Genomic DNA, 22,517 nt, shown 5'->3' on the forward strand with positions numbered 1-22,517 from the left:
CTCAGCAAGTACCTGGATGTCTATTTATAGAGCCTGTCACCCGTGAGGCAGCACAGATTAAAATCATCACAGGCAGCAGCACAGGGGCTGTTTAAAGCAGCAATTCTCCACTGGTTCGGATCCCTCATCTCTCTTCTGTGTTCCTGGTCTTTCCCATCTGCCCAGGATTGTTGCACATCCTGCTTTGCCCTCATTTGGCACAGCTTTGGGGCACATCCAGTCTCCCTGTGCAGAAGGGATGGGGACAGCCTGGATTTCATGGAATCACAGAATCACAGGCTGGGTTGGGTTGGAAGGACCTTAAAGATTATCGAGTTCCAACCCCCCTGCCATGGGCAGGGACACCTTCCACTAGCCCAGGTTGCTCCAAGCCCTGTCCAACCTGGTCTTGGACACTTCCAGGGATGGGGCAACCACAGCTTTTCTGCCCAACCTGTGCCAGGGCCTCCCCACCCTCCCAGGGAAGAATTCCTCCCCAATATCCCACCTAAACCTACACTCTCTGCCAGTGTGAAGCCATTCCCCCTTGTCCTGTCACTCCAGACCCTTTTCCAAAATCCCTCTCCATCTTTCTTGTGGCTCCTTCAGGTCCTGGAAGGTCACAATTAGGTCACCCCAAAGCTTCTCTTCTCCAGGCTGATCAATCCCAATTCTCTCAGCCTTTCCTCCCAGCAGAGCTGCTCCATCCCTCTGATCAACTTGGTGCCTCCTCTGGACTTGCTCCAGCAGCTCCTTCCCGGTACATTCCCAGTTTGCCCCTGGAAGTATCCCAGATCTCTCAACAGCCTCCCAGGAAATGACAAAATTCCTTGTTTGCCTGAGCTTTCTGTGCAGGAAGGACCCAGGAAAAAAGGGTCTTAAAGGACCCTTTGAAGGACCCAGTGGCATTTTGAGTTCCATTCCTGTTCCTTCCTCATAAATCTCCTGCATGGAGCAGCGTTCCTGTTGTTTAACTCAGGGCTTGGCTGCCAAGTGACCCCCAGGGATGCCACAGGGATGGGGGGCAGGATTTCTGTCCCACTTGTCCACCCATAACACTGCTTATTAATCTCTGTTGGGAGATTTTTTCAAGCTGAGAACGAAATGTTCCTCAAGAAATTGTTGATTGCAGCAAAAACGTTGTGTTTGGGGAGAATGTGGAAACAGGGTGAGTGAGGAAGAGGCACCTCCCATTTCCACTTTGCACCTTTTTGGGTGATTTTCTTTGTTTTCTTTACTTGGGCTTACAGAATGTAAAAAAAAGTAGGAATTGGAGCAAACTTGACGTGGTTTTGGTGAGTTTTGCAGTGTGTTATTTGCCTTTTCTTCAGAGGGAAAAATGTCTGCAAGCATGTCTTTGAAAAGGAAAAAATCTGGATTCTGCATGGCTCTGCTATTAATGTCACTGAAGTTATTCTTGATTTACACTGGTAGTGGAGGAGAATCAGATCCTCTGACTTAAATTTCAAGGGCTTTCATGCCTCTCAGATGCTTTAATACAGCTCTGATGTTTGTTATGACACATAATATTAATAAAAACTGTTTAGATGCTTTAACCTATGACTGCAAAGCTGTTATACAGCTGTTTAATACTGTTCTCACATTTCACACCCTTTTGAGTCACTGTTAAATATCACAGCTCCATGTTTAGCTGACTGATTTAGGAATTACACCCCATCGGTGATATTCCATAAACAGTCAGTGCTTCAAGAGAAGGAGGAATTTTGGGGAGTTAGTTTTTTTATTTTAGTGTTGAGCTGCTTTTCTTTCCTTTTTCCTTCTGGCTGGCTCACGATAGAGGGCCCCAAAAATCACAATTGCTGCAGCAGGTGAAATAGGAGTCAGTTAATCACATTCATGCCTGGTTTCTATTTCAGCTTTAGATATGAATGAAGGCAAACATTGACTGCTCCTGTGTCAAACATCTGTGTTTGCAAGGAGTTTGCACTGAAAGGTTGTGGACAGAGCTTTTTGGGTTTTCTTTTTTTTTGCTGTTACAAGGAAAACCTGTTCTCTCTTTGTGTTTGATGTTTCAACTCCTTTCATGGGGATCCAAAATGACTTGTTTAATCGTGTCTTTATCTAAACCACCTCATTCCTTTTGATGTCCAGGGAGGGACAGATCTTCTACTTGTCCCCCTGTCCCCTATGGCCTCGTCAGCCTTTTAAGCGTCTCTTTGTTGTGAATCCAAACATCCTGGGGCAGGTCAGGGGCTGGAGGATTTTAAATTTTTATTTATTCACACCAAGATTTCAAAGTGCCTGATATGTCCTTTCAGTGGCAGTGGCTCAAATGTGCTATTATATTACCTGTCCCACCATTTTTGGGGGATTTCACGTTTTAAGCCTGCTTTGGTTGTCATGGAATCACAGAATGGTTGGGGCTGGAAAGGGACCTTGAAGATCTTCCAGTTCCCCCCCCTGCCCTGGGCAGGGACACCTTCCACTAGACCAGATTGTTCCAACCTGGCCTTGAACACTTCAGTGGGCAGCCACAGCTTCTCTCTGGGCTCCCCTGGTTGTGGGTTCCTTTTAGGAAGCACAAAGGACGCTGCAGGGAGCAGTCTGGGAGTGCAGGATGAACCCTCTGGAACACCAGCTATTTATTTATTTATTTATGCACTTGGTGTTCCCTGTCTGAGATTCCCGTCCTGACCAGTCCCTGCCACTCCAGATCCTCTGGCATGTTTTGCAGTCATGGAAATGCTGAGGTCATTGCCAACCTTCCCTGCTTATTTATGCTCAGTTAGAGCCAGGAATGCTCCTTGCATGCTGTTTGAAACCCTGGGATCAGGTGTCTGTGTGCAGGGAAGGGGATGCTGTGTCCTGCCCCGGGGGTGGATGCTCTCCCTGGAGAACTTTCAGCCCTGCTTTGAACAGGGAAATGTTTGGGATCCCAGGAGGAAAAAGGCTCTCTCTGACCATGTCTGAGGGGCTGCACAGACATATATAATGTCACAGTTACCTACTTGTTGTCTTGCTTGTCCATGTTCAAAAAATAGGCATGCGTTTCCACCTTCCTTTAAAAAATACCTTGTTGTTTCCTGAGTGTCCAGAGCTTTGTAATTCCCAAGTACACCCATGGAAACGATTAAACACATCCCTTTCTTGCTTTTGTGGCAGCACAGCCCTGCTGCTACCAAAGGAGGGTCACTGTTCACTGCACACTGAACACACACCTGAGCAGGGATGATCCCACACCCCATCCCAGGATTAAAGAGCTTCTTAATGTGATGCCTTTCCCGTGTCCAGTGTTTCTTGAGATCCTGAATTCTGGAAAATGTAAAATTGGACACAAAGAGAAGTCTGCAGCAATCAAAAATGTGTCCTGCCCAGCACACACCTTACGTGGCAGCCAGGTGGGGGAGTATGAAGGGACTGGAGGGGCAATATCCCATAATATGCCACTGTCTGTGGTTATACTCTCTGTGATTAGCAGGGATGAGGGTTTTTTTTACAGGACCTACATTTCTGCAACCCTTTTCTGAACCTGCAGTGCCCATGGCAGCAGCAAGGCTGAGCCTTTCCTCCCTGTGGGAGCATCAGGAAATGTTCTGAAGTAGGAAATGAGCTTGGATTACACGGGAAGCTTCCCAAACGTGGTCAAAACCTTTGCCTCGGGCACCTCCACTTTGTTTCCATTCATTTTCCTTAATTTTAGTGGATGTTTCCCCCTGGTAGTGACAAAAACCAGGTCTTTTTCTTCTGGCAGTTGTTGCAACTCTGTTGCTATGGCTACTTAACCCACTTTTTGTTCTCCGTGCCGGGGATGAGAAGGAAAGCGCTCACCAAACTTTTCCCCTCCCTGTGCACCACAGAATTTTCCCTGGGAATTTTGCCTTTACGACCTGTGGACTTGGAGCAGCTCCTTCCCCCTCCAGCTGAAGGGTTTGCTGGAGCTGAGAGGGGCTGCTGAGGCAGCAGGCAGGGTTTTCAAATCGCTGGTGCTCTTATTTAAAAGCGTCTTCTGAAGAGGTCTAAGTGCCTGTAAATTTTTAAGCACGGAGGGAAAGCAAGCACTGGATTCCTTTTGAAGATGCCACAGAAAAATATCACTGGCTCTGGAGGAGATTGAGCTGTTGCAGGGGGAGAGAGCACAGAAGGAAGGAAAATCCAAGAGGAGATGTTTGCATTTCATCAGCACTTGCTGTAAGAAGTCAGAGCAATCAGTGTGGACAGGGGCTGGGGAGGGTATGGAGCTCTGCCTTCAAAAGAGAGGTAAAACCAATTGCCCAAAGGGAAAAACTAAATCAGATTTTGGCCTCATATTCCAGTCATGAGGCTGTGGGGACTTATGGAGTTTAAGGCCAGAGATCACAGACTCCCAGAATGGTTTGGATTGGAAGGAACCTTAAAGCTCACCTTGTTCCACCCCCTGCCATGGGCAGGGACACCTTCCACTAGCCCAGGTTGTTCAGGGCTCCATCCAACCTGGCCTTGGACACTTCCAGGGATGGGGCAGCCACAGCTCCTCTGGGCAACCTTGGGTAGCTGAAATCAGGCTGTAGAAGTTCACTTTCCAAACTCTGTGCTCCACCCCACAGCTCACTGCTCCGAAACCACCCCAAGCACAGTGTAGGCTCTCATTTCACATCCAGCCCTGAATTAAAGACTTCAAATTGATAAAAAACCTGCTCTGATCTATGTTTCAACCATTTTGATGATGAATTCCCTTTGCTACAAAAAAACCCCAAAACAACATGTTCAGATTTGAATTTTTCCAGCTCCTTTTCCAGCCACTGAGTCTGAATAACTCTTTGCAACCATCCCAAAAGCTCGTCTGAGGTGTAAACCAGGGACCTGTGGTGAGGAGGGAAGTTTGATGCTGAAGAAGCATCAAAAGCTTTAAAATCCCAGCTTTGTGCTGTTGTGGTTTAATTTTTTCCACATGAAAATGTTGTGAGCCAGAACCGCTGGGTAGTTTTGGTGCCTCCCTTCCCCTCTTCCCCATCCTATTCCTTCAGGAAGGCTCCGGTGGCTCCGTGTGTGTGGGGAGGAAGGAGCTGAGCGTGTGAGGATGCTGAGGCAGGTCTGGCATTGCAGAAGGAGCCGTGGCCAGCACATGTTCACATGAGCTTGGGAGAGCCCAGGAATTGAGGCACACGAGGGGCTCTCGCCTTCTGTTCAGGCTTTGCCTGCAGCAGCTGCTCCGGAGGAGCATTCCTGGTGGATGGGGATGGCAGCAGGGAGGTGACACCAGCTGGGCTCCTCCTTGATTCAGCTAAATTTGTGCTGTGAATTGAGAGGACAAAAGGTTGCATTTTAACCCAGGGAAGCTTGAGGGAAGAGACTTAACTTCTTGGGTTTGTCAGGGTGTTTTGTTTTGTTTTTTTTTTATTGCTCTGCTAACCTTGGTGGACAGGAGCCAGAAGATTAACTACAAATAGGGAAAAAAAAACAACCCCAAACAAATGCAAAACAGTAATGCAGCCCTTATTATTACCACTGAGCTCTGCAGGGGATGAGGGGAGCAATTCATACAAGTTTGTTTGCTGCTGGATGATGCTTTGAAGCCAAGTCACTGCTGTGTTGGGTGTCTTCCATATACTTCAGTTCCCGTTTTATCCTGGGGACAAAAAGGGGTGTTAAAAGAGAGAGCCCCCAGAGATGAGGATACTGGGGCTTTGGGGAGGGTTTAGGTGGGATTTTAAAAGGCTGGGGAACAAGGGAGAGTGTCACAGGCAGGGTGACAGTGCTTCAGAGGGAATAGAGGGATTCTGGGGGTGTAAGTGGCAGGGAGTGTGTTATGTGAAGGAATGTGACGTTCTTAGTGCAGCAGGTACTGTAAGCAGTTGAGGATGAAGTCTAATGCCTGTTCCCTCTCTCTGGTGCCCACAGTGTGCCAGATTCTCCCCAAAGGAGTGGTTGGAGTCCTGGGACCTTCCTCAAGCCCAGCCTCGAGCTCTATTATCAGCAATATCTGTGGGGAGAAGGAGGTAAGTGGAAAAGTTCCTTTCTGGGGTAAGTTTATGCCCTCACATTGGCTTGGCCCCAATGCCCCCGTGCCTGGTGAGCTGCCCAGGGCTGGGAGGGAATGTGGGAGCCCTGATCCTTCCTGCACATCCCAGCCAGAGCTCCTGGTGTGCCACAACTTCATGCACAAACGTGGAAAGCTTTATTTTTTTGGGTTTTTTAACAGTTTACTGGTGTTCCATCAATGCAAACCCTTTTTCTCTGTGTCCAGACCGTGTGCTTGATTTAATATTTCCCAAGCCTTGAACCACCTTACGCTGATCTGGCTCTGCACAGGGGAAAAGAAATTGAGTTCTCCTCTCACAGTTCATCCCTTTAAAGCCAGATAACATCTCTCAGCCATTTCGTGGGCTCTCTCTGGAGCCCAGCCCCCGAGGAGGGGAGGCTGGAACTAAGCACTGGAAATAATTCGCATTAACAAATGAGTGCTGTTCCTTGTTCCTGGAGAATCAGAAGCGGTGAAGAGATGGATCCTTCAGACCTAATGCACTGAGCTGTGGCAGGATGGGTCTCCTGGGGGTGTTTTGTAGTGCTTTCTCCTGTTAAACCTCCTGGACCTGTGCTCCATCCCAGGCCAGGCAGCTCTGTAGTAACACACCAGAAGTGTTTTGCCCCTCCAGTCTCTGATCTCTCTTTTCTTTTTTCTCAGCAAAGAAAGGTGAGTCCTGGTGCAATTCTGAGCTGTTTGATTCTCACACTCGATCTCAGCTGCCCTCTTAGGGATGCAAACCTGCAGCAGGTCCCTGTGATTTTTATCCCAGAAGCATCAGCTGGTGCCACTGTGCCCCCTGCTTCCAGTCATCCCTCTGTCCCTCGGGCACAGGGAACTGTGTCCCCGTGTCACCCCGTGGTGCAGGGACTGGAACCTGTGGGGATGGACCTGTCCCTGCTGTGTCACCCCTCCAGTGCCTGTGGCACAGAGATTTCCTTCCCCCTGTGCAGAAGGGGGTGTTGCAATGGGGCAGAGTCCTGGGGAGGAGAGGAGGACTCCGGGAGTGAAGGGTCTGAGCCAGGGCTGGGATCAGCTCTGGGGGGTCCCCTCTGTCTGCATTTCCTTCTCTCTGGTATCTGCAAACCTCAGGCTCGTCCTGGCTCCCAGGAATGATCAGGATGCTGCCCTGTCTGCTCTGGTTACAGGAATTCAGCTTTCCCTCCCAGCCTGTCTCCCTGCTAACACAGCCCGGGATGAAGGCTGCAGACTGAAATCAAGGCAGATAGCAGCTTATTACTCTTTTAAGTTTCCTTTTGCTAAGCAAACAGCTTATGCTGTCAATAAAACAGCCATCACAAGCTGCTAATAGGCTTTCCCAAGAGGAGAGAGGTGGGAGGCATAGGCTGATAGCTTCAGGAAGGGCTAATAATGAAGGAAAAGTCGACTTGACACTCGGCTAACGAAGCCGTAGCAGATGTTTCCCTTTCTCTGACTTCTATTTCTTGCAAATAATTCACTCAGCAAAAGGAAAACAATATTCCCTCTCCTTATTTGGCTGAACCCTCAGTGCCTGAGCTTGATCTGTCTGTCTGCCCACCCATTCCCTCTGCAGGAATCTGCAAGGTGTGCAGCTCCCCCCTCCCCAAATTCCCGGAGGAGCAGCATCCCACCCCCTCCTCCTGCTCTGTGTGTTAATGACAAATGCAGCGTTATCTGGACTGGTGGTTCCAGTCCCTTGGAGCTTGCCCATGGTATGGCCACCTGTTACCTGCAGATCAAAAATGCCCAAAGCTTCTGGCTGCTGCATCTGTTCCCCTCTCTCCCGAGCCCTGCCAGCACGGGGTCATCCTGTTCTCCCCTTCATCTGCCCTTAATTGCCCGGTGACACACCAGCTCAGCAGGCAGGGGTGGATCTGCAGCACACAGCAAAGGGCTGGGGGCTCCATGGCTGCATCCCAGTGTATCCCTACCTGCCTGCATCCCAGTGTATCCCTGCCTGCATCCCAGTGTATCCCTGCCTGCCTGCATCCCAGTGTATCCCTGCCTGCCTGCATCCCAGCCTGCCTGCATCCCAGTGTGTCCCTGCCTGCATCCCAGTGTATCCCTGCCTGCCTTCATCCCAGTGTATCCCAGCCTGCCTGCATCCCAGTGTATCCCAACCTGCCTGCATCCCAGTGTATCCCTGCCTGCCTGCATCCCTGCCTGCCTGCATCCCAGTGTATCCCAGCCTGCCTCAGAGTCTCCTCCCTGCTTACCCAGGCAGCCATGAAGTGTGGGCCCGGCTACAATTAGCGCCCCAGCTAATTAGGTTGAACTCATCCGGAAGGTTTCCTGGGCTGTAATCACAGGCCCTGTTGCCTTTCTCTGAGTGGCTCAGCAAGACTTTTCCTGATCCACTTCTCCCCGTGGCTCCTCGTTGCTGTGATAATTATTTTCCTCTGCTGTTGCACAAATCCCACCCTCCTCTCTTGACTCCAGCGACGCTTATTCAGTTTTATTGGGATGTTTCCCTTCCTGCCTGCTGTGCGTTTCACACCAAAGGCCCTTTACCGCAGATTTACTTGTTTTTATTTCTGTTTCCTCTTTAATTATATTTTCTTTCCTCTCCCCTGCCCACTTAGGTTCCTCACTTCAAAGTGGCACCGGAGGAGTTCCTGAAGCTGCAGCTCCAGCGCTTCACCACCCTCAACCTCCATCCCAGCAACACCGACATCAGCGTGGCCGTGGCAGGAATCCTGAATTTCTTTAACTGCACCACTGCCTGCCTCATCTGTGCCAAAGCTGAATGTGAGTCCTTGCCAGGCTGGCTTTGCCTGCCCCTCTCTTCCATCCCCTCCTGTGTGTTTGGTGCTTGCTGGAGAAGGTCCCACCAGCAGCGTGTGGGACCTCAGTGTTGCATCCCAGATCTCCATCTCTCGTGCAGACACATCCTTCCTCACCCCAGAGCAGGTTCTCCACCCTGTTGCCCCAGGGAGGTGTTTGTGAGAGGAGGAAAGGGGATGGGAAGAGACTTGCCTGCCTTCTGTTTGACAATCTGAAGAGTGTTTTGCTTCCACAGATGGGATTTTGAATTTAGAAAAAAAAAAAAAAAAGGCTTAGGCTTGTTTCTGGAGATTATTTTAGGCAAGTAAAGCTTCTTGAAATATGTCTTTCCCAAACCCACATGCAGCTTGTGGCCTAAAAGCAGGATTTGATTAATAGACAATACACTGCCTGGCCTCTTGGGCTCTGCAGCCCTACATCTGCTGGCCATGGTGCATCTGGTTGCTGGAGCTTTCACCTCAGCAGGACCATGTTCACCTCTGCAGAGCTCCTGACGTGGCAGAGGCAGCTCTGCATCCCAGTGCTGAGAGCAAAGTGGGTCCTGTGCTTGTGGAGGTCACTGAACAGCAGGGACATGCTGTGGAGCAGCCACAGCAATTCTGCTTTTATTGCCCTGTTCATCAGCACAGTTCATGGCACAAACCAGCCTGGAAGAGGGGCTTTGAAAAGGCACCAGGGAGAGCTCTGGGGATGCTGGTCTCTGACTGGGCCAAGGTGGGAAGGGAGGGCAGCACCATTCCCAGCCAGCCCTGGGCAAACCTCAGCCCACCAGCTGGGCCAGTAATGCAGGGCTGTGGTGACTCCTGCACAGGGACAGGGGGAACAGGAGTGTCTCTGCCTTTCCTTTTTGCTTCACGTGCCCTGAGGAGACCAGATACTGAGCTGATGGAAGTCAGTAAATTACCTTCTGTAAACGTGCTCAGATTTACCCCAGGAAAGGACCCGACTCAAAATGATGCAATTAAAATCATGCACATGCTCTCCTGCATTACTTCCAGGGCTGGAATTTTTCATTGTCTGCCTTAACCTTAAGCAGGAGGGGAAAGAAAAGATAATTAGGTTTTCTCACCTGCCGTGCAGGAGGCTCAGAGCCCTGTCCCCCCAGAGCTGCCAGGCACAGAGCACACATCCCCCCCTGCCCTCCTCCCCAGCTCTCTGCCAAAACATGCAGGTGCCTCCTGTTGGTATTAATATGATTAATAAGATTCTTCATTTAACTGGATCAAAACCAACGACACCCCTTTACTTGAAGCAATCCAATTTGTTTTACTGCTGGATAACTCAATATTTAGGATGAGCTGCAGAACCTGAGTCCTTCCCAGTCCCTGGGAAGGAGTGGGATGGGTGCCTTTTGTGGATCTTGCTCTTTTGTGCTCAGGAAGGGCCTGATGTGAGCTGGGCTCGGAGCTGTAAGAGAGCACATGTGGGAGCAGAAAGCCTCATTTTCCCTTAGGACATGCACTGCTCCTGAGCACAGTCCTTAAACAACTAACTCGAGGCATCTCAGGCTTTTTTGGAAGGTTCCCTTGAGGCAACTAAGGGGAGCATATGAGCTGTGTGCTCATCAGTGAGGAAATGCTGCTTTGAGGGACGTTTTTATTTGGGCCCTAGGAGGGAAAAGTTGTAGCTGTTTTGGTTTAAGTGCAGGGCTGTGTGATGGGGCTCGTGCTGTCACTCACTGCAGGGAGTCACATCCTTCCTCTGGGGGCTGAGTGCAATTTGCCTTGGCAGAAGCAGGAAATGACCCCCAAAGTCAATGAATTTGGGCCAGCCTGAGTGTAGTGCCGTGGTGAATAGAATGAGGTTGTATGACTCAGTTAATTGACTGAGTTTGGTGAAGAGAATGAGGTGATGTGACTCAGTCTGGTGAATAGAATTGGGATTATGTGGCTCGGTTTCTCTCTCTGGTGTGGAACAGTTTGCCAGTTTGTGAATTGCTCTGAAGTCCTAATGTGGAAGGTTTGGTGTGATTCCACAAAAACCTTACCCCAAAAAAGGCAGATCGAGGGGGGCACGGATTTCATAGGAGCTACTCTGTCAGCTCTGATTGTCAGAGAGGGGAGGGAATAACACCCAGTGCTTAAAAAGAGGAGACCAGGGCACTGAGATCAAGGGCCTTGAGCACATCCTGGGATGCTCAGGGATGTTTGGAGCAGTGGTGTTGGGTGTAAGAGCGAGGCTGGATGAGGAGAATCTCCATTCTCTTCCCAACCATCGGTGTCAGAGACTGCCATCACAAACAGAACTCTGGGTGTCCATCAGCAGAACCTCACAGGCAAGAGGAGTGAACAGGAATGAGCAATAAACAGGGATGTGGGACCCTACTTCCCAGGAAGCTGCTCGTGTGCCCAGAGCTTGGGGGTGGGCTGCTCCTGCCAGCTCCGAAGGTTTGCATAAGGAAAAATAAAATAAGCAGGGTCAGGACTTGCCACTGGCCAGTTTGGGCCACTGACAGCTCAGTGCTGGTCCCCACAGAGCTGTTCAAAGAGCAGGTGCCTGGTGCAGCCTCTCTGTGCACCCTGGCCCTCACTTTACAACTTCAGAGTTGCCAGGAGGAGTCTCCAAGCCCTCACTCGTGTTCACATTCCTCTGAAGTGCCAGTCTGGCAGCAGCAGCATCTCCAGTCCTCATCAAACAAAGGGGAATCTCTTCAGATAATAGAGACTTCCCTCAGCACAGCAAGAGGAGCTGCAAGCAGGAAGCTTGATGAGGCTTCAGGTAGGATCTGATGTGCTGGAAATGATAATTTCCTCCAGTCAGAGGAGGAGATCAAATGATTCCTTTTTTTTTTTTCTTTTCCCCCCTGGTCCCACTTCCTCCTCTCTGTGCTTGATGTGCTTTTGAAAACACCTTCCTGAGTTTCACAGCAGCAGATATTGCTGGGATGAGCTGTCAGTAAACTTGGGAGTCTCAGCTCTGTTGCTTGCAGGAACCTGGCTGGTCCCTTGCAGGGGTGGAATTAGGTGGAAATAAACCTTGCAAGGATCAAATGGAGGGCTTGGGTAAAATTTCCTGTTTGTGTGGGCTAGCACACACAAAAAAAGGATTCAGGTGAGGTCTACTCCATGTGTCCTTTATGCAGAGTGAATTTGCTGGCCAGCGAGAGAGAAAAAGAAGCTGGTGTGACCCAGAGCAGTCCTGGCTGTTTTTTCAGTCCTTTGCTGAGTTCCTGCCTGTACCCAGAGAAAAGCTAAGAGGCCAGAGCATTGTGAGGAGCTCAGAACAAACTTAACGTGCTGACAAAGTCTCCCTGTGAATGAGAGGCTCCTCATCTTGGCTGTGTCCCTTTAGCTGCACTGCTTTGTTACCTTTGTGGAGTGCTGGGAGTCCTTGGGAGCAGAGCTCTGCTCAATCACATCCTCTTGTGTTGCCTCCCTGGCCCTTGACCTGCTGGTGAACGAGGGAGTTTGTGCAGCCAGAAGTGAGGAAGGTTGAGAGCAGAGCCCTGACTGGAGGATGGATTTGCCTTTCTGCCAGCTGGGATGTGATGCTGCTCATAGTTCTGTTCTTTTTGGTTTCCTTCAGTTCAGTTCCCTCCTCCTTTATGGATTCCTGCAGGGATGGGATGTGTGGCCATGCCTGCTGCCTGTGCCTCGCCAATGATTACATCTGGTGGTCCCTCTGGTCAATCAAACTTGACAGGAGGTTATTTCTTGATGAAACTCAGCAGCTGGGTGGAAGAGGCAGACTCTTATCAAATATGCTGTCGTGACTGAGAAAAGCTGCAGCAGGAGCTTTGACATCTTATTAGACTTCAAGGCAGCTGGGTTGGAAGGAAGGAGCCCTTGCAGTGACCAGGCTGCAGGGGGAAACTTCAGTCAGAAGTGCCAAAAAGGGGATGGAGAACAAGCCCAGGGAAGTCAGGACTCATCCAGGGGGGTGTTCACTAATACTTTCTGTCTCCAGCTTGCAGCTGAAGGGAGAGCCCAGTCCTGCAGACGAGGTGGCCCTTTTCCATGCCCCCTTCCCGTGGCTGGTCCCATCCAGACACTGCCCCGGGGTGGTGCTGAGCACTCAGGGGGCTCAGTGGGGGCACAGAGAGGCAGAGATGCAGCTGGCAGGGCAGACTGGGGGGACGAGGAGGGCTGTGCCGTGGAGGTGGAAGGTGGATGTCCAGAGACCTTGTCCAGCCACGGAGCCTGGACTGCAAACATTGTCCTGCTTTAAAACTCTCCTAATTTCTCCATAAAGCACCAACTATGCTGGTCGGTGGGTTGGTTGGTGTTATTGTTGGCTTCTGTGTTGCTCTGGGAACCCCCAGCCCACAGGTAATTCTGACCCACACTAGGACCATACTCACAATTTCAGTCACAGCCAATTCAGCCCATTTTTTAATGTGGAATTAATGTTGTATTTTAGCAATGACCTCAGCAGAGCTTTCCATCCCCTTGGAAGACAGCAGCTTCCCAGCAGAGTGCCCCAGGGTCTCCCAAGTGTATCGAGTTGTGCCTTGCAGGCCACTTAGTCTGGGAGCTGGAAATGCTTGAGGAGGAGGAATAACCCTCCAATAACCAGAACAATCCCACATATTATGAAAAACTTCTCTGGACTCTGGGGTCCTGAGAAAATTCATATCAACAATCTTATCTCTTCTCAAGAGGACTTTGGGGCCACTATTTCCTGGAGAACAGCTGGTGTAGTTCCATCATTTCCCATTCCCTGCTGGGCCAAGCACTGAGTCCCAAATCCTTTCCTTTGCACAGACACAGAACTGCAGGACTGCATCCTGCTGGGAATGGCTGTGGGCCATGGGAGAAGAGCTTTCTGAGCCAAGCATAACGTTTAAAGGCTTTTCTCCCTTTTATTTGAAGGCCTTTTAAACCTGGAGAAGCTGCTCCGGCAGTTCCTCATTTCCAAGGACACGCTCTCGGTGCGGATGCTGGATGACAGCCGGGATCCCACCCCTCTCCTGAAGGAGATCAGGGATGACAAGACAGCCACAATCATTGTCCATGCCAACGCTTCCATGTCCCACACCATCCTGCAGAAGGTGAGTGTCCCTTCCCTGTCCCAGCTCCGGGGGCTGCTGCTCCCCCTGAGCCAGGTCCCACGTGTTGCATGGTAATGGAGTGGGGAAATCCCTGGAAACGGGCTCTGCTGAGAGGGGAATTGCCACTGTGATGGAGTTTATAGGGAAAATAATTTGCCCTCTCTTTCCCGGACTCTTATCTGGGGAGGTGATGCTTTAATTACTCTGAGCTGCTGTGTTTGCCTTCTCCAAGTGGTGTGTGCTGGTGGCTCCTGTTGCCATCAAACAGCTCAGCCCTCTGGAATTAGTCCATCAGTGCACTGGTGTCTCATTTTTCTCCCCTCCCTTTATGTTTCTTAACTTTTTGCTGCCTTTTTCTTTTTTTTTTTAATTGTCTTATTAACCGAGATTTCATTTTAATCGTGTTTATTTTTAAATGGTCTCTCGCTGCAGTTTTTAGAGCTTGTTTTGATAGTCTGCCTCAAAACTGAGCAGTGGCTCCAGATGGAGTCTAAAGTTGGGTAGAATTTCCCGCATCCTGGGAGGTACAAGAAGCACATTCCTGAGTGGAGGCAGGATCCAAGCCGTGGGATCCCCTTGGCTGTTGGTGCAGCCATTCCAGGCAGTGTCCTGGCTGCTTTATCACGGAATTAGTCATCCAGAGGCCTTGACTGTGTCAGATTTATCCTTGATGACAGCCAGAAGGGATGTTTTTATTATTCCCCACCTCCCCAAAGATTTTTTTGTTCCGCTGCATGTCATTTTTTATTTTTAAATAGACGGTTTGGGGGATTTTTTTTGGTGTGGTTTTTTTTTCTCCCTTTCCCCCCCACCCCAGGTCCCTGTTGCTGCCTGGCTGCTGAGGGCTGTCCCCCTCCTCTGTTGCTATAGTGACTTCCCACAGGCACACAGCAGCTCCCTTCAGGCACACACAGCCTCCCTGCCCAGCTCCTTCTGCCACAACTGATAAAGATGTCAGTGATTCCCACGATTTTTTTTTTTTCTGTAAAAACTAATCCAGCCTTCCCAGCCAGAGGACTGTAGGAATGGAAGGTAATAAATAATGAGCTTGTGATCTGGCAACTTCTTGCACCTTGGGAGGCTGGGAAGTCCTTTCCTTACAGGGGTGGAAGCAGATATGGGGCGAGGTGGGTGTCGAGCAAGCAGGTACAGCCTTGTCCTTCTCACAGGTCGCCAACAGCAAGAAAAGGGCACTGTTGGTTTGGAAATGTCAGCTCTGTCTTAGGAGACCAGTCCTGGCCTGCCACAGGGAGAGAAATTACAGTTTCTCATCTCTTGCCCTCCACGTGTGGGCTGGAGACACGTGGCTGCTCCCTGGATTCCCAGCCTGTCCCAGCTCCCGCCCGCCAGCGCGATGGGAGCGACGCTCCCGGGAGCTGCTCTGCTGCTCCCTTTGATTCTCTGCCCTTGAAATCAGGCACAATGACTTCAAAGTGGGTCAGAGGGAGAGCTGACATCAACGCTGGCCCCAGCAAGGGGAGAGGGAGGGAATCTGGTGCCAGGTTTTACTGTGGGGGGTGTTTAAAAGCGAGGCAGCTGTCGGGAGCCTCCTCCAGAGCCAGGGTGCCCTTTTCATCCAGTGACTTTGCTGGGTTTGTTTTGCCACCTGTGCCAGGGACAGGGTGACAACGTGCAGCCAAAGGGCTGGACACAGCCAGACCTGAGCCACCAGCAGTGGTGGTGGCCTCAGGTTTGCACAGGAACAGGTGAAGGACGGGCAGGAGTAGGGAGAGGGACCATTCTCTCACTTATTTTCTCTTTTCACCATCCTTCAGCTTCTTGGGGAGTTTGAAAGGGAGTAAAATCAGGAGGTGCTGCCTTTGGCCCTTCCCTCTTTGTCTCCTGCTCCTTTGTATGGTTTGGAGTGATGGGAAAACCTCTTTGCCAAGGTCTTGAAGCATTATTTGGGACCAGCTGTGCTTGGCAGCAAAACACAGGCTTCCAGGAGGATCTGCAGATTAATGCCTCACTTTCCTGAGCATCTGTTCCCACAACTAACTCACTTGTTTAGTGAGAATTTTGGAAAAGGACTTCAGTGACCTGGTCTGTGATCTCTAGAAGAGATCATCCCCATGGAAACATCTGTGTCCTCTCTGCATCCCTATATATTTTTACCCTCTTTTCTTCTATTTCTGTGGCCATCAAAAGCCTGTCCAAATTCTGGAGAACAGGCTGAGTTACTGGGTTCCATTAATGCTTATTTATTTGTGGGGCTGGAGACCAAAATGGGAAAACCCCCAGCAGCTTGACTTTCCTTCTCCTATAATCCCAAAAGAGCTTTTCCTGCCTTGTTCTCTGCATCTGTTTTTACGGTGGAAGAGACAAGCCTGGAGCTCTCAACTGCTGTTTTCTCCCATTGTGTTCCCAAATATGTTGGTAGTTGAACAGGAGCAAAGCAGCTTCCATAGACAAAGCAGAAAACCTCAGCAAACCTTTTTTCCCCTCCAAACACACCATGGAACTCCTCATCCCAAGGTGTTCTGGAGAATCTCGGGGCTGGGGCTTCAGGACCCACCTCACCTTTCCGTGGTCTGTGTGGACCATTAGGGTCTGCTGGGTGTTCCAAAGGTTCTGCTTCCAACGGGCATCCTGTCCTTGGCTGGATACACCCACAGGATGGAGCCACGTGCAGAAATCCCTGAATTCCATTTCGTGGAGGGAGCAGGGAAGCTCCCAGGGGTCTGGAGCTGCAGCTCGGGCAGTGTTGGGTCATTTCTCTCTGCCAGGCACCCCCTGTGCTGAGAGGGGACCTCAAATAGGCTCAGCCCTGCTGCAGAATTGCTTCCCCAGCCTTTAGTTGCACAGGTCAGGCCGTGTTGCCGTGTCCCAGCCGTCCCTGCCGCGGGGAGCGATAAGGATGAGAAAGCAAACGTGGCCCAGGCTGTGCCTTGCTGGAGTGGAGACCGAAGATTGTCGGGCTCTGGTTTAATCTCCTTTCCTCTCCTTCACAGGCAGCTGAGCTGGGGATGGCATCTGCCTATTACACCTATATCTTCACTAATCTGGTAAGACGTCGCTCTCGGCTTCCCTCCCGCGCGCACGCGGAGTCCCGGGAATGGGAGCTGATCCCCCTGACCCGCGGGAAGAGCCACGTGCTTGGGGTGGGGAGGGAGGGGAGTCCTCCTGCAAAGCTGAGCAGCAGTCAGGGGGAGGCTTGCCCTGGTCTTTGGGAGGTGAAGGCTGACTGTTGTGTTGCAGCAGCCAAAGGCAGGGGTTGCAGGCACTGTGACTGTGGTGCAGTGAGATGTGCAGGTCTTTGGAAAGCTCCAGCAGATGGGTTGCTCCTGAGCAAGGATTCAGAAGTGTCACCCCCTGACCCCGTTCCCCATGCTGGCAAAAGTCCAGGCTGCCCTGGGAGGAGCATCCAGAGGGCATCACAGCCCCCTGCTTTCCTGCTGAGCCTCTGAGAGCTGCTCTGTGGGACAGAGGAAAGCTGAGCCCATCAGTGTGGGTGTATCTCCAGCATGGCCCCTGGTTTGGCTTTATAGCTCCTAATAACATTAATGGGGGGATGGTGTGGTTAAACCCCAGAGCACTGTGCTAAACAAGGAGTAATGGGCTCAGGCAGCAGCAGAGGGGAAACCCAAAATAAACATCAGAGAAACTTCTCCTGCTGCAGCAGTCGCCATGTGGTGTGAGGGAAGTGCTACCAGGAGGCCACATACCTGCCTTTTAATGCTGGTGTGGGGCTGATGGAAACCTGAGATGGGCTGGAGGGTTGAGTGGAGGTGCCTCCCAGCCCCATATGATAGTCATATTCTCTAATTTCTATTAATATTTATGCCAGGGTGTGCCTGTGCCAGGAAAGCCGAGAGCTGAATCATGCTTTGTGTTTGGGTGGGAGACAGACGGGAAGGGATGGAGCCAAACGGGTGGGCAGGAGAGCTGGAGTGGAGAGGAGGAGGGGGAAAGGAGTGAAATGGAGGGGTTGGAAAGCCAAGAGAGCAACTTGGCCAGAGAATGGAAAAGGAGATAGGGAGAATATAGAAAAAACCACCAGATTGCTGCCTGAACAAAGAGGATTCTGGTTCCTGCTCCGTGTTTGATCTGTAGGTCCTCGCTGCAGGAACAAGCTTCACTGATCCCGTTCATCCCCATGGGGTGGATCAGCACTGGGCAGGAATGGAGAAGGAAGGGATGTACCTGGAGGGGGTCAGGCAGTGATGGAGACTGGGGGCTGTGATTTCTGCCCCCCCAGGCAGTGTCACTGTGCTGCTGCTGCTGGCAGGGCTGGTGAGGGACAGTGCCACCCCTGTCACATCCCGCCTCAACTCCAAACCATTCCAGTCATTTCCCACTCCCAGGAAGTAGTTTTCCTGTTGCAAATGCTCCCACCAACTTTTTCTTCTTCCCCTTGCCCTCCCCTGGCAGTCAGAGTGCCACAGACTGTGCACACAGTGAGGGGTGTCTGTTTGCTCATCACCAGCACAGCGGAGTCTGTTCACAGATAACAGAAATAACTATTAAAATTAAGCTCCCCACCTCCACCCCCACACGAGTTGTGAGCAGGGGTGTGATTTAAGCATTTGCTTGAGGTGAAATTTCTCTTTGAAACCCATTCATCTCGTGTAACTCAGTTCTGGCAGGTGAGAAGGAAATGAGTTCTGTTACCATTCACTCTCACAAGATATTAATGTGTTTACCCAGGTTATTTTACCACTTTGTCCAAAAGACCAGCCCTTAGCAGAACTAACTGGATTTTTGGCAGGGACCGTTGCAGAAAGGTGACATCAGACAAAACCTGGGCAGATGGAAGAGATGTTTAAGGAAATTAGTAATATTTAAATGGGGATTGGAGATGGGAGTGAGCAATTTAGACTCATAAATCTGGGGGGATTATCAAGCTCCTAATGAACCCTCTGAGGTTTTGCAATCACTGCCTAATAGAAAAGATAAAATCACAGTGAACTGCTGTCAAGGGGAGCAACAAAAAGATGGCTTTAAATGAGGGGAGAACCATCAGAAGGGGAATAGACAGCCTGCGTAGCACTGAGCTGCTCGGAGATGGGAAAAATATTTCAGGCAAAAAGAAAAAAAAAGAGGAGAAAATAGGATAAAATGCTGAATTAAACACCTGCCCTGCAGCAGTCGAGGGGAATTCTGTTTCTGTCTTTTAGCATTAATTTTATTTAATAAGCACATCCCAGCCGACAGCTCGCGGTGTCTCAGCTCCGCTCTCTGCGGAGCTTTGGATGGAGGGAAGTTGTTGTGGCTCCCACTGCACCGGGGCACAGGGGAGAGATTTTGGGATGATGGCCCCTCTGCTCCAGCCTGATGGCTGCAGATAGTGGCAGCAATGCTCTCCCAGCCCGATGGCAGGAGCAAACGGGGAGGAATTCCATGGGAGCCGAGGCGAGCAGCCCGATGGAAAAATATCCACAGGCTAATTTACTGCGTGCAAATTCATTATCAGGCTCCCTCAGCCAGCTCAGGGGACCCTTTTTGTCAGCAGCAGAAGCTCAACAAATTTTCCAGGAGTTCCTAATGAAACTCAGAGAAGTAGAGCAGGTCTGGTGTGCGTTTTGCTTCCTCACATCCATCATCTCTGCACGGGGTCCCCGTGGCAGCCGAGCCCCCTCCTGTTCTCCACCCCCTGGCAGAAAATATCCATCTGATCCAAGTGTTTTCCTGGTATCTCCACACAGCGGGGAACTCTCTTGCTCTGGGAATTGCCCTTCTGGGAGGGAATTTCCTGAGGAGGTGCTGAGCTGGGCTCAGAACTCCTCGTTGTCCCTTCCCTGCTCCCTGGCAGGGCACAGGTTGGCTGGGGATCCACAGAGCTTGTGGCCATGTAAGGGGGTAATGGTGTGCTTAATGATAATAATAATAATAATAATAATAATAATAATAATAATAATAATAATAATAATAGTGCCTAAATAAACCATTGCAAATGGCCTGCTGTGCATTGAAGAAAACCTTCCTTCCAGCACTGGAAATCCCTGAAATCAGCAGCACAGAGTAGGAGGGGTGTTTGATGCCTCCAAAATCCCGTGCTACAATTAATTCTTTCAGCTTGTTAATTCCGTGCAGCTTGTTGAGTTTGTCTTTTTTTTTTTTTTTTTTTTTTTCTTCTCCCCTCTCTGCTTGCATTTATTTTTTTTTTTAATAACATATGGACCTCAGGCTGGGTTTAAGTTTCAAAACATTTATCAGGGAGATTAGATGGAAATAATGGAAACAATTAAAATTATTACTGTCAGAAGGAAGGTGTAGAGGAGTTTTACTAGTGCCTTAAGTCAGGCAGGCTCTTCACTGGATGCAGTTTTTTCCCTGACAATATTGTGTGCAGGTGCTGTTGCTGATAAAACAGCTGCTGTGCTCAATTCCCAGAGACCAGATAAATCAGTTTGGGGCTTTTCTTTTTTGTTTGCGTCTTACTTCTTCTTTGTTTAGTGATTTATAAAGAGGCCTTCATGCAGGAGGAGGGTTTCAAAGCTGAATTGTCGCTCTGGGTGCCTCGTTGGAACTGGAGGGGAAAGGAGTGTCCAGATCCCCCAGACAATGTCACACGTCTCAGTGACAGCTTGTCATCCCAGTGACATCCCTTGGAAGCAAGTAGTGATGCCAAGTAAAGCAGAAGGGGCAGTGAACTACAGATTAGTGTCTGACCAGGGCTGTGGAGCTTAGGTTTTTAGTCCTGCTTTGTGAAATCAGCTTTTTTTTTGGTGAAATAACCTTGTTTTTCTGTGTCTGGTTCTGCACCCTGAGCCCCAGTGGTGTTTGGCTTTGCTGCACCAGCTCTGGGCACCCTCCCTCTTCCTCACCCAGGTGAGGAAGGCAGATTCCTCTCGTTAGTCTTTGACAAATCTTCCCTTGCAGCCCAGCCAGCCTTCCTGTTCCCCAGCAGCTGATACAAACCGTTCTGTAGAGCCCCTGTCACGCCCTGGATTTATGGTTCATGTTTTCAGTGGCATGTGGTAGCAGGGCAAACAAATCAGGTTTTTGCAAGGCTGCCAAAGCCATTTCTCCTCACCCTGCTTAGCACGAGAACAGGAGCATTCCCACAAAGAATAACTGCACCTCCCTGGCTTTCTCTGCCTGTGCTGCCTCACCTTGTCCCAGTCTGTTTGTGCTGTTCAGAGTCCACCCTGTGCTGGATTCCCAGTTGTTCAGTAAATCATTCCCTCAGGTACCCCCCAGGCCCTCAGATGTGAGAGCAAACCTCCCTCTTTCCCTGTGCCCTGTTTGTCTTTCAGGCTTCCTACCCCTCGTTTTCCCAAGAGCTGTGTTTTTTCAGGTCCCAACATCAGCACTTGACCTCTTTTTCCCCCCTGAGGGTTTGCTGCTCTCCAAACCTCGGGCTCCCTGCAGAGAAGTTGCAGACAAGTGCTTTCACTAAGGATGTATTTTCCTAAAGTGCCATCGTTTGAAGAACAGCCTCCAAAATTTAATAGCTCTCCTTGCAGGAGGAGGTTAAGGACCCATCCTTACATGGCACACTGATGCTTTTGTGATGTGTCAACTTTGTAAGAGCAATCAAATTTTATATATATATATATGTATGTATGTGTGTATGGTTCCCCTAAATTGTCCCTTAGCTCACAGTTTCCCTTCTACTACATAAATGGCCAAGTAACAGTGCCTTGAGTAGATCTACCACATCCACTTACCTCCTCAAAAGGCCACAATTTGTTGCTGTGATGACTTTTTTTTTTTTTCTTTTTTGCTTCCACGGGAATTGATTTTTACATGTGGCCCATTATGAACTTATTGACTCTGTCAATAGTTTATAAATAAATTGAGCCTTTCAAGAAAGCCATAAAGCACTTAACATAATATTGTCCACTTGAGTAAATAAATAAATGTGTTGCTGGAGCTTTGGAATGATTAACAGACTTGGCAGCTCAGCTCTGAGGGCAACAGGATCCAGAGAGGCAAAGGCTGGGGTTTTCTGCACGTCCAACAGAGGAGGTTTGGTGATCCTGGGGGAGGAATTGGTCAGTGGGACCATTGCAGGGTCGGTGTCCCAGTGGTGTAAGGAGCTGGGAGTGATGGAGGAGGGTGGGAGATACCCCCAGTCCCCTGGGAAAGTCATTTGTGTTGTGTGTCCTTTGTTTATTTGCATATTTATCTTCCTTTTCGTGCTCTTGCTGTTGTCAATGATCTCCAGCAGTGCCAGGGCACTGTAGGGGACCACAGTGGCACTTGGACATGAAGATCTTGGAGGTCTTGTCCAGCCTTAATAATTCTGTGACACAGGAGCCTTAAGTGTTTCCAAGCTTCTTGTGAGGAGTCCGTGTTTTAGCCATTTTTTGGGTGTCCCTGGAGGAAGAGCAGTCCTTCTGCTCCCCTCCCTGTCACCGAGTCTTGCCCTGGACTCAACATGTTTGTACCTGAGCTGTGAAAACCTGGAGTAGCTGCAGAGTGTTCAGTTTAAATAGAATCATGGAATTGTTAAGGTTGGGAAAGACCTCTGAGAACAAGGCCGGGTTAGAGGGGGCTCTGAGCAACCTGGGCTAGTGGAAGGTGTCTCTGCCCATGGCAGGAGGTTGGAACAAGGTGATCTCTAAGTTCCCTCTTGACCCAAACCAGCCTGGGATTTTAGGATCATCAATTCCCACCATCAGCCCAGCACAACCACCGAGTTCATCCCTAAATCCTGTCCTCAGGTGCCACATCCACCTGTTCTTTGAACACAAATAGGACCAGGATGGCACCCTCTGCCCTTTCTGGGCTAGGTGTACTAGTTCTGCCTTCCATGACCTGGGGAGAGACTCCTTGGAGTCTGTTTGCCCAAAGATACTGAGCTGGGATGATTTCTCTCCTCTGGTTAACCCTAAAATGGTGAGTGGTGGTGCACACTGGCACCCAGGGATG

The 22,517-nt window shown here is 50.0% G+C and overlaps 1 protein-coding gene across 1 annotated transcript in view; it reads left to right on the plus strand.

Moving 5' to 3' along the window:
- The window catches only part of GRIK4 (glutamate ionotropic receptor kainate type subunit 4), a 181,168-nt gene that overhangs the window by 109,812 nt on the left and 48,839 nt on the right, over nt 1–22,517 (plus strand). The window contains exons 4-7 of the mRNA XM_017809444.1: nt 5,818–5,915; nt 8,506–8,671; nt 13,519–13,697; nt 16,649–16,702. Coding sequence (XP_017664933.1) covers nt 5,818–5,915; nt 8,506–8,671; nt 13,519–13,697; nt 16,649–16,702 — 497 coding nt within the window. The remainder of the gene's footprint in view (nt 1–5,817; nt 5,916–8,505; nt 8,672–13,518; nt 13,698–16,648; nt 16,703–22,517) is intronic.

Source organism: Lepidothrix coronata, unplaced genomic scaffold (assembly GCF_001604755.1).
Source record: "Lepidothrix coronata isolate B3197 unplaced genomic scaffold, Lepidothrix_coronata-1.0 Scaffold27, whole genome shotgun sequence".
NCBI lineage: Eukaryota > Metazoa > Chordata > Aves > Passeriformes > Pipridae > Lepidothrix > Lepidothrix coronata.